The 13,408-nt window shown below is 35.5% G+C and overlaps 1 protein-coding gene across 3 annotated transcripts; it reads right to left on the minus strand.

The window, feature by feature from the left end:
• Nucleotides 1-848: 848 nt before the first annotated feature.
• On the minus strand, nucleotides 849-11,233 carry LOC117328735 (galactose-3-O-sulfotransferase 2-like). Of its 3 annotated transcripts, none has more exons than XM_033886243.1 (3): nucleotides 10,172-11,233; nucleotides 6,335-6,407; nucleotides 849-2,425 (listed from the first exon to the last, which is right to left on the minus strand). In XM_033886243.1, the coding sequence occupies exons 2-3, from the start codon at nucleotides 6,382-6,384 to the stop codon at nucleotides 952-954; spliced, it is 1,524 nt and encodes a 507-aa protein (XP_033742134.1). In that variant the 5' UTR covers nucleotides 6,385-6,407; nucleotides 10,172-11,233; the 3' UTR covers nucleotides 849-951. The 3 variants fall into 3 exon arrangements, with proteins under 3 accessions (XP_033742134.1, XP_033742136.1, XP_033742135.1); XM_033886245.1 differs by lacking the exon at nucleotides 10,172-11,233 and adding an exon at nucleotides 8,825-10,151; XM_033886244.1 differs by lacking the exon at nucleotides 10,172-11,233 and adding an exon at nucleotides 7,925-10,151.
• Nucleotides 11,234-13,408: the final 2,175 nt, after the last annotated feature.

Raw genomic sequence — 13,408 nt, forward strand, 5'->3', positions numbered from 1 at the left:
GAATATTTTCAGTGTCGTGTGAATACTTTCAGTGTCGAGTGAATACTTTCAGTGTCGAGTGAATACTTTCAGTGTCGTGTGAATACTTTCAGTGTCGAGTGAATACTTTCAGTGTCGTGTGAATACTTTCAGTGTCGAGTGAATATTTTCAGTGTCGTGTGAATACTTTCAGTGTCGAGTGAATACTTTCAGTGTCGTGTGAATACTTTCAGTGTCGTGTAAATACTTTCAGTGTCGAGTGAATACTTTCAGTGTCGTGTGAATATTTTCAGTGTCGTGTGAATACTTTCAGTGTCGTGTGAATACTTTCAGTGTCGAGTGAATACTTTCAGTGTCGTGTGAATACTTTCAGTGTCGTGTGAATATTTTCAGTGTCGTGTGAATACTTTCAGTGTCGTGTGAATACTTTCAGTGTCGAGTGAATACTTTCAGTGTCGTGTGAATACTTTCAGTGTCGAGTGAATATTTTCAGTGTCGTGTGAATACTTTCAGTGTCGTGTGAATACTTTCAGTGTCGAGTGAATACTTTCAGTGTCATACTTAAGTAACAATATGTACCGTATATTGAGTCATACTTTAGTAGCAAAATATACAGTATATTCAGTTATACTTAATTAACCAACCAATGTGAAATTAGACTGTATAAAACGTCACAGTAAAACTACTTTCCGAGGTATACTTACACATTGAATCTCTTACAGCTTTATCTAATGGTTTTTTACAACACATATTACCTCTGTATCACTTATCCCAGAGTTATTGATGAAAAAAGCTCAACCTGAACACCAGGATCCACAGTCATATATTTAAAGTAAAATTCGATGTGAAGAAGGATACGTGAAACACAATGTTATATAAATAGATGTTTATTTTACGTTTCTAACCAATTTGAGTACGTTATGTTTACCATCCGTGTCACCATGATATTTTGTTTTTAGCATGCGTGTATTGTCATTGTGTTTTGGGAGGAACTAAGTTTTGTTGTGATTGTGACTTTTGTACGATCTGTAATATCTGTGATCTTACTTTTTCGTACATTTCTATATTTTGTTTGTTTTGTGGTATACGTTTGTGTAGGTCCCATTGCTGCTTTCGCTGAGGTTTGTTTGTAGAACGTGGATGTTCTACCACACTATTTTTGAGACGTGTATCCTCACTCAATGTTTCGGTACGTACTTTTGATTTCCTGTATTTGTGCTTGGCGTGCTGTATCAACATTTTAAGTAAAGGAATTTCTGACATTGTCATAATTCTGCAATGGTCCGCCAGTAGGGAGAACTCGTCATTCCATTCAGACGCATGTATTGTCAATTGATTGTCTCGTCGGAACTTGGAACAAAACTTTTGCACATAAAGTTGAACGTTTTTGAAATGTTGAACTTCTTTATGAAAAGATGGACCTTCTGCTTCTACTTGGGCTAGAAATCGTCTTTTGAAAAACCCATACAACCGGAAGTCCGCATTGTTCCACTGTTTGAGTTTACTTATATCTGCCGGAAACAGGCTGTCGTATTTTCTCGATTTACCTACGTTGATATTGAGAGGGACGTACAGAATGTCTTCTAGTCCCCAACCTAAGTACCGCCTGAGGAGCACGAGAGACTCGGGGAAATATTCCATCACCATCACCAATTTAAAGTCGCTAGCTAGATCATGGATGAAATGTTCTACGAAATGATTGTTATCAAAACGTGATGGGGGAAGGCCGAAATCATAGGACATTCTATTCCTCACGAATATCGTCCGTATATTACGATATTTGTTCTGGTGGGTGAAATATTCGTGAATCACTTCAGTTGGCGATGATTGGTTGGATAAACCGGATGCTTTTTGTATCATGTGGATAAACCGGTAGTAGACAGAGGCAGACAAAAAGTGGGAGACCGGTTCCCGGACTATCCCCACATACACGGTGTCCACAGGCATAATGTTACGGAACGCATGGCGATTATAAACCACGTGGTTACACAAAATGTTGTACGTCTCGTTGTGGGGAACAGGCACGATGGTATTTCTGTCAACTGTCTTCCCATACCCAAGATAATTAAATCCAAACCCGTCCTCTTTATTAGGCAGAACTATATTTAGTTTATTTGCAACACCGAAGCGTAGGAATATATTCATTATTGTTGTACTTCCGGCTTTGTGCACTTTTAGAAACGCTGCATTAGTTTGTTTCTTCCCTCGAAATCCCACTGAAACAGCGTGAGAATAATTTTGGTGTACAGTGTGTGTAACAGCTGTTGTCGATAGGTGAACACTGTCTTGTATTCCATCAACGATTCTGAGGTGTGGCGGAAAGGGACGGAATAGTGGACCGGATGACGAGTTGACAAGAAGGGCGCTGACCAACCGGCGTTGTGTAAAAGTGTCCATGGAAACTCCAAGGTACAGGAAAACACTCGTACAGATCATCACACACAGGCTGTGGAAACAAAATCAGTTCGTTAATACTAAAAATCTAATTAACAACGATACACTACAATACAAGATCTAACGACACCCCGTATTGCAGTGTATCGTAGAGGAACGGAAATTACAAGTCTAATTTTAATTAGATTGTTAATACTAATATACCATTTCTACATTGAGCGTTTGATCCTTTTAGGAATCGGATCTTGTGGTTTTATTAGAGGATGCTCTTCAGCGTGATTTCGATATTCAACAATTTATGTCTAATTAAATAGTTTCTGTTCAAGCGTTGTGATTTGCTTATGATATTTTACTTAATCAATAATTCGATTTACGTAGATTTAATCCAGATACAAAAACACCATTATATACGAGAGATACTACAAATACACCATTAGATACGAGAGATAATACTCACAAATACACCATTAGATACGAGAGATAATACAAATATACCATTAGATACGAGAGATAATACTCACAAATACACCATTAGATACGAGATATAATACTCACAAATACACCATTAGATACGAGATATAATACTCACAAATACACCATTAGATACGAGAGATACTACAAATACACCATTATATACGAGATATAATACTCACAAATACACCATTAGATACGAGAGATAATACAAATACACCATTAGATACGACAGATAATACAAATACACCATTAGATACGAAAGATAATACAAATACACCATTAGATACGACAGATAATACTTACAAATACACCATTAGATACGACAGATAATACAAATACACCATTAGATACGACAGATAATACTTACAAATACACCATTAGATACGAGAGATAATACTCACAAATACACCATTAGATACGAGAGATAATACAAATACACCATTAGATACGAGAGATAATACTTACAAATACACCATTAGATACGAGAGATAATACTCACAAATACACCATTAGATACGAGATATAATACAAATATACCATTATATACGAGTGATAATACAAATACACCATTAGATACGAGAGATAATTCTTAGAAATACACCATCAGATACGAGAGATTATACTTACAAATACACCATTAGGTACGAGATATAATACTTACAAATACACCATTAGATACGAGATTTATACTAATACACCATTAGATACGAGAGATAATACACATACACTATTAGATACGAGAAATAATACTCACAAATACACCATTAGATACGAGAGATAATACTCACAAATACACCATTAGATACGAGAGATAATACAAATATACCATTAGATACGAGAGATAATACTCACAAATACACCATTAGATACGAGATATAATACTCACAAATACACCATTAGATACGAGATATAATACTCACAAATACACCATTAGATACGAGAGATACTACAAATACACCATTATATACGAGATATAATATTCACAAATACACCATTAGATACGACAGATAATACAAATACACCATTAGATACGACAGATAATACAAATACACCATTAGATACGAAAGATAATACAAATACACCATTAGATACGACAGATAATACTTACAAATACACCATTAGATACGAGATATAATACAAATACACCATTAGATACGAGAGATAATACTTACAAATACACCATTAGATACGAGAGATAATACTCACAAATACACCATTAGATACGACATATAACTCACAAATACACCATTAGATACGAGAGATAATACTTACAAATACACCATTAGATACGAGAGATAATACAAATACACCATTAGATACGAGAGATAATACTTACAAATACACCATTAGATACGACAGATAATACAAATACACCATTAGATACGAGAGATAATACTTACAAATACACCATTAGATACGAGAGATAATACAAATATACCATTATATACGAGTGATAATACAAATACACCATTAGATACGAGAGATAATTCTTAGAAATACACCATCAGATACGAGAGATTATACTTACAAATACACCATTAGGTACGAGATATAATACTTACAAATACACCATTAGATACGAGATTTATACTAATACACCATTAGATACGAGAGATAATACACATACACTATTAGATACGAGTGATAATTCTTAGAAATACACCATCAGATACGAGAGATTATACTTACAAATACACCATTAGGTACGAGATATAATACTTACAAATACACCATTAGACACGAGATTTATACTAATACACCATTAGATACGAGAGATAATACACATACACCATTAGATACGAGAGATAATACTCACAAATACACCATTAGATACGAGATATAATACTTACAAATACACCATTAGATACGAGAGATAATACAAATACACCATTAGATACGAGATATAATACTCACAAATACACCATTAGATACGAGATATAATACAAATACACCATTAGATACGAGAGATAATACTTACAAATACACCATTAGATACGAGAGATAATACTCACAAATACACCATTAGATACGAGATATAACTCACAAATACACCATTAGATACGAGAGATAATACTTACAAATACACCATTAGATACGAGAGATAATACAAATACACCATTAGATACGAGAGATAATACTTACAAATACACCATTAGATACGAGAGATAATACTCACAAATACACCATTAGATACGAGAGATAATACAAATACACTATTATATACGAGAGATAATTCTTAGAAATACACCATTAGATACGAGAGATAATACAAATACACCATTAGATACGACAGATAATACAAATACACCATTAGATACGAGAGATTATACTTACAAATATGCCATTATATACGAGAGATACTACAAATACACCATTAGATACGAGAGATAATACTTACAAATACACCATTAGATACGAGAGATAATACAAATACACCATTAGATACGAGAGATAATACAAATACACCATTAGATACGAGATTTATACTAATATACCATTAGATACGAGAGATAATACACATACACCATTAGATACGAGAGATAATTCTTAGAAATACACCATTAGATACGAGAGATTATACTTACAAATATGCCATTATATACGAGAGATACTACAAATACACCATTAGATACGAGAGATAATACTTACAAATACACCATTAGATACGAGAGATAATACAAATACACCATTAGATACGAGAGATAATATAAATATACCATTATATACGAGAGATAATACAAATACACCATTAGATACGAGATATTATACTCACAAATACACCATTAGATACGAGAGATAATACTTACAAATACACCATTAGATACGAGAGATAATACAAATACACCATTAGATATGAGAGATAATATAAATATACCATTATATACGAGAGATAATACAAATACACCATTAGATACGAGATATTATACTCACAAATACACCATTAGATACGAGAGATAATACTCACAAATACACCATTAGATACGAGAGACAATACTCACAAATACACCATTAGATACGAGATATAATACTCACAAATACATCATTAGATACGAGATTTATACTAATACACCATTAGATACGAGAGATAATACACATACACCATTAGATACGAGAGATAATACTCACAAATACACCATTAGATACGAGATATAATACAAATACACCATTAGATACGAGATATAATACTTACAAATACACCATTAGATACGAGATTTATACTAATACACCATTAGGTACGAGAGATAATACACATACACCATTAGATACGAGAGATAATACTCACAAATACACCATTAGATACGAGAGATATAACTCACAAATACACCATTAGATACGAGAGATAATATTCACAAATACACCATTAGATACGAGAGATAATACTCACAAATACACCATTAGATACGAGAGATATTACTCACAAATACACCATTAGATACGAGAGATAATACTCACAAATATACCATTAGATACGACAGATAATACTCACAAATACATAGCCCTTGTGGGGGACATAGCGACGGTCTTATTGCGTCTCATGGCGGATACAACGGCCGGGAAAACTAGAACAAAAATAATCTTAGATATAATAGTTTATGGAACGTCGCTGATCGATGTGGTGAACGTCAATGATTGATGTGATTATCTCCTTGTAATAACCACAGGCGCTTACATAGAAAATGCATGGTGGCATATTTCTGCCATCGTCTTATTTTAGGTCGCGTTACGGTAACACGACTTGTCGAGATAATTATGTCGACAAGTCGTGTTATTATGACGACCTGTCGCGATAATTTATCAAGTTAGGTTATCGCGGATCTCGACCTAAAATGTGCTTTTGCCCAGGTATGTCATCTACTAACATTATAAATAGACACCCTGCCATTACGGAACGTCTCGGGCTTTACACGCGTATACATAATGCGAAATACATACATATATATGAAATGATTAAAGACACATCAAAAACAACAAAGACACAAAAACAAACATTTGATTATACACAAATAACAACTTTCTCGTTAAGTTATTTAGAAAAATAATTAATCTCTCATTACAATGATATGAATAATTTGCGATATAATCCTGTATGTACCATTGGATGAGTGTTATGACCATGAAGCGTCCATAGGGCATTACTCAGGAGCATGTATATGATTATATATTTTACAAATTATGTTATATAGTAACACTATTATAATGTTATGGATGAATATCAAAATAAAATAAATTACATGAATAACATTTTAAAATCTTTAACCTTCTTGTAGCATTGATAAACTTATGCACACACTCCAACAAATACTCATTCTGTGCATCTGTAAAATAAGTACTTCCATTTAAAGTCATATCTTGAGTGACAGCCATGTTCATTATTAAACTGTACATCTTGTATAAACTTTTGCCTTTCATCAGTATATGATGGGCATTCAAAGAAGAAATGAGAGAACTTTTCTATTTTACATCCACAGATACAGTGGTCAAATGGGCTAAAAAAAATAAAATCTTCTTCTCAAGATCCAGATATGCTGGAAACCAATACTCTTTATAGATAGAAAGGTCAAGGAGCTTAACAGATTACACATACCACTGTCAAATAAAAAATAATTGAAAATCGCATTTTCTATGCAAGCGCCTGTGGTAATAACTGGACATTCTGTTACACGGCTACTGATAAAATACATTACCTTAATATGAGACAAACTCTCCTTTAATAGGAAGTGGAATCCGTTTTGTACGACCTGTTTCCATGTACGTGTGTTTGTGTCCTGTCTGATGACTTAGATTTAAGCGACTTCAGAATAGTTGAACAGTATATTTTTTGGTATTGTACTGAAGAATAATTCGTCCAATATGAAGTCTGAATAACACAAACGTTGACATAGGTGATCTATTTGTTGGATACCGTGGTGACTATCACTATGGACATGACGACGGTTAATTCTCCCCGGCCACCAACCAATGAGTCGTCCCCAAACGCCAAACGCAAGACATTGTTAAGTGAGACATTATAGGAAGAAACAAGTAGTTTAGATAGAGGAGAAAGTGTAAGATTAAGATATAGAAGGCAATTTCTTACCATAAAGATGAAATCCTTACGAAGACTAACATATACCATACGTTAACATTGATGTTCCTGTCGGTCCCTAGTTACCCTGGTGTAGTAACATTTCTAGTTCCTGTCGGTCCCCAGTTACCCTGGTGTAGTAACATTTCTAGTTCCTGTCGGTCCCTTGTTACCCTGGTGTAGTAACATTTCTAGTTCCTGTCGGTCCCTAGTTACCCTTGTGTAGTAACATTTCTAGTTCCTGTCGGTCCCTAGTTACCCTTGTGTAGTAACATTTCTAGTTCCTGTCGGTCCCCAGTTACTCTGGTGTAGTAACATTTCTAGTTCCTGTCGGTCCCTAGTTACCCTGGTGTAGTAACATTTCTAGTTCCTGTCGGTCCCTAGTTACCCTGGTGTAGTAACATTTCTAGTTCCTGTCGGTCCCTAGTTACTCTGGTGTAGTAACATTTCTAGTTCCTGTCGATCCCTAGTTACCCTGGTGTAGTAACATTTCTAGTTCCTGTCGGTCCCTAGTTACCCTGGTGTAGTAACATTTCTAGTTCCTGTCGGTCCCTAGTTACCCTGGTGTAGTAACATTTCTAGTTCCTGTCGGTCCCCAGTTACTCTGGTGTAGTAACATTTCTAGTTCCTGTCGGTCCCTAGTTACCCTTGTGTAGTAACATTTCTAGTTCCTGTCGGTCCCTAGTTACCCTTGTGTAGTAACATTTCTAGTTCCTGTCGGTCCCTAGTTACCCTGGTGTAGTAACATTTTTAGGTCCTGTCGGTCCCTTGTTACCCTGGTGTAGTAACATTTCTAGTTCCTGTAGGTCCCTAGTTACTCTGATTTAGTAACATTTCCAGTTCATGTCGGTCCCCAGTTACCCTGGTGTAGTAACAGTTACAAATATCCGTTATTTATGGATGGTTACTTACGTCAGATCCAGAGAAATTCGTCCCTGTACATGTCCATTGTCCGTCCACCGGTAAAACTGATGTAATCAGACCCTAACATCGTTCTCCTATCTTTGTGCCATGTACTGTATTTGTTAGCTGTCACGGTAAACAATTACTTTTGATTATAACCAGATGTCTCGAAAGATCTTTTGTCATATACATTACTGATGTATAGAATACCAACGCCGTCAAAATTCCAAGTGCTTACTTAATGATTTGTATTTCCTTTGACTTATTCCCTATTCAAAATTTCAATCTAATTTTTTTCTTTCTTTTTTAATTTCTAAATTCTTATGCTTAGATTTTTGTCAAATTTTCGATTCTTGCTAATATACAAATACACGATATTGTATCCTGAGTACAGACGAACAAAGGTGGTGTACAGTAACTTTGGCGGGAACTAAATCTTGTGTAAGACATTGAAAAGAACGCACAGCTTATTAAGAATGTCTGGAAGATGACAGGAGTACAATGCGTTGTGTGTTAACGGAACGTATGTGTGTACAATTAATGTACATGTAGCTTAAGTATCTGTGTACATAGCTAGTATTTATACACTAGTGATATCGATGAACAATTCTCGGACAGTCCATTGCGAACTATTGGTACTCCAGTCGATTATTTTCTCTAAATGTTTAAGTTAAATAAATTGTTTACATGATTTCAATTTTTGTTATGGTAAATATAGCAATGTGAAGTATGACGTATATCTACAAACCACGCTTACAACAGTACGGATAATAAAGTCGGATGTCTTCCGAGTGACCATCCGGCCGGGATCCTCGGGACCGTACCTGATCTACTAATCTACAACGTCGTCCAGACGATATTTTTAGTCTGAGTTTAACTACCATATCTGTGTTTGTTTAGTGTTTTTGTGATATAATGTTACATTTTGATATAAGTTAATAATTTGATATTCTATTTTACTGAAACGGAGATGTCTGTGAACCAACTAAGGATTACGGAGATCAAAATCTAGTGCTTGTACATAGTCTCACACCATCTGTCTCAAAATTTAACGAACTGTTAACAAGTAATATACGATAGATTTTAAGTGTAAATGTTTCGATTCCAAGCGGATGGACTCCTTTATAGGAAGAATATACGTGACAATAGACGTCACTCATTGTTTTCATTTTATACAAATATTCGTCGAATGATCTGAATTCGCGTTTGACTCTCCTCGCGAATCAACGCGAAAATAGATCCCACGCGAAATATAAGTGATATGTAAAGGCAGGGTCACATGGTTGGTAAATTACGAAAATACTTCTACTTCCAACACTACCACAATTATCTTAGAGTAAGATACTGACAACTTACCGTATAATCCACGTCACAACGCACGCGCATGTACGGGGCTCGATCCTGATGTAACAGTATCTACACAATTCCTTTTTGTCGGCGTGCAGCCGTACGATTGCTGAGCGGCTCCCGTCAATGTTGGCCACCAAGGGGAATTTTGATTTCAACTATTTCCTCTGTTAAATCAATAACAAGCGCCTCCCTCCACTGCCGGCTCGACTAGGAGACATTACACCATTCTAAATGTGTGATGGTTCTGACGACAACGTAACAATAGTTTACCACCAAAAACACAATATGAGGGTGTCTGTCGACTCGTCAATAGCACAAATGGAGGGTGTCCATCGACTCGTCAATAACACAAATGGAGGGTGTCCATCCACTCGTCAATAACACAATTGAAGGGTGTCCATCGACTCGTCAATAACACAAATAGAGGGTCTCCATCCACTCGTCAATAACACAATTGGAGGGTGTCTATCCACTCGTCAATAACACAATTGGAGGTTGTCTATCCACTCGTCAATAACACAATTGGAGGGTGTCCATCGACTCGTCAATAACACAATTGGAGGATGTCTGTCCACTCGTCAATAACACAATTGGAGGGTGTCTGTCCACTCGTCAATAACACAATTGGAGGGTGTCCATCCACTCGTCAATAACACAATTGGAGGGTGTCTGTCCACTCGTCAATAACACAATTGGAGGGTGTCCATCCACTCGTCAATAACACAATTGGAGGGTGTCCGTCGACTCGACAAAGGCAAAATATGAATATGGTATCGTCATAATCTGGAGTGATTTGGTCACATAATCACTCCCCGTTACTGGAGGGGCGTGGACGACGAGGTGTGGCGTTCCCGGGGACAAGGCGGAACAGTCCTGGAGATGATTCAGTAGCTTGTTTATCGATCGAAGAATCCCTGACAATGCCAGACGGAGCCTGAGAGCCGAACACAGAGGATCGGGGTTAAAGTGCTTATGTTCCAGGTGTACAATACTTAGTGCACTAATCGGGTTTACAGCAGAAGTAAACAACCATGTACCGTTGTTGTTGGTCAATATACGCCCCAGGCTGGACATAGACACAAGTGACCATTGTCATTGATGTCCGAAGTGATGAACGACTCCCACGTCACAGACAGGCGGTGCACATTTCCCCGGAGACACTTCGTGACGTAAAAAATACTCTCAATCATTTCTCACTCAATAGTGTAAATATATATTTGTTAGGCAGATCGAACTCCTTCGTATCAAGCCACTGGAGTGCTGGTTGACTTGCTCAATTACCGGCACGATAACCTATAAGATAAACAGCGTGAAGGCTATCCAATCAAATTGATTGCTTTATTTGTCTTTATACTTTTATGGATACAATAATTATTGAAGTAGACTAATACAAATAAAAATTCGAAATGAAAGAAAACTAGAACAACTATGTATAGGTGATTTTTGATATGAGTTGAGATCATTATACAAGGTGTATGGATTATAGATATGTAATATGTCGGTATCATTATACAAGGTGTGTGGATTATAGATTGGTAATATGTCGGTATCATTATACATGGTGTGTGGATTATAGATTGGTAATATGTCGGTATCATTATACAAGGTGTGTGGATTATAGATTGGTAATATGTCGGTATCATTATACAAGGTGTGTGGATTATAGATTGGTAATATGTCGGTATCATTATACAAGGTGTGTGGATTATAGATTGGTAATATGTCGGTATCATTATACATGGTGTGTGGATTATAGATATGTAATATGTCGGTATCATTATACAAGGTGTGTGGATTATAGATATGTAATATGTCGGTATCATTATACAAGGTGTGTGGATTATAGATATGTAATATGTCGGTATCATTATACAAGGTGTGTGGATTATAGATATGTAATATGTCGGTATCATTATACAAGGTGTGTGGATTATAGATTGGTAATATGTCGGTATCATTATACATGGTGTGTGGATTATAGATTGGTAATATGTCGGTATCATTATACAAGGTGTGTGGATTATAGATTGGTAATATGTCGGTATCATTATACAAGGTGTGTGGAGTATAGTTTGGTAATATGTCGGTATCATTATACAAGGTGTGTGGATTATAGATATGTAATATGTCGGTATCATTATACAAGGTGTGTGGATTATAGATTGGTAATATGTCGGTATCATTATACATGGTGTGTGGATTATAGATTGGTAATATGTCGGTATCATTATACAAGGTGTGTGGATTATAGATATGTAATATGTCGGTATCATTATACAAGGTGTGTGGATTATAGATTTGTAATATGTCGGTATCATTATACATGGTGTGTGGATTATAGATATGTAATATGTCGGTATCATTATACATGGTGTGTGGATTATAGATATGTAATATGTCGGTATCATTATACAAAGTGTGTGGATTATAGATTGGTAATATGTCGGTATCATTATACATGGTGTGTGGATTATAGATTGGTAATATGTCGGTATCATTATACAAGGTGTGTGGATTATAGATATGTAATATGTCGGTATCATTATACATGGTGTGTGGATTATAGATATGTAATATGTCGGTATCATTATACAAGGTGTGTGGATTATAGATTGGTAATATGTCGGTATCATTATACATGGTGTGTGGATTATAGATATGTAATATGTCGGTATCATTATACATGGTGTGTGGATTATAGATATGTAATATGTCGGTATCATTATACAAGGTGTGTGGATTATAGATATGTAATATGTCGGTATCATTATACAAGGTGTGTGGATTATAGATATGTAATATGTCGGTATCATTATACAAGGTGTGTGGATTATAGATATGTAATATGTCGGTATCATTATACATGGTGTGTGGATTATAGATTGGTAATATGTCGGTATCATTATACAAGGTGTGTGGATTATAGATATGTAATATGTCGGTATCATTATACAAGGTGTGGATTATAGATATGTAATATGTCGGTATCATTATACAAGGTGTGTGGATTATAGATTGGTAATATGTCGGTATCATTATACATGGTGTGTGGATTATAGATATGTAATATGTCGGTATCATTATACAAGGTGTGTGGATTATAGATTGGTAATATGTCGGTATCGTTATACATGGTGTGTGGATTATAGATATGTAATATGTCGGTATCATTATACATGGTGTGTGGATTATAGATTGGTAATATGTCGGTATCATTATACAAGGTGTGTGGATTATAGATAT

Source organism: Pecten maximus, chromosome 6 (assembly GCF_902652985.1).
Source record: "Pecten maximus chromosome 6, xPecMax1.1, whole genome shotgun sequence".
NCBI classification, from domain to species: domain Eukaryota; kingdom Metazoa; phylum Mollusca; class Bivalvia; order Pectinida; family Pectinidae; genus Pecten; species Pecten maximus.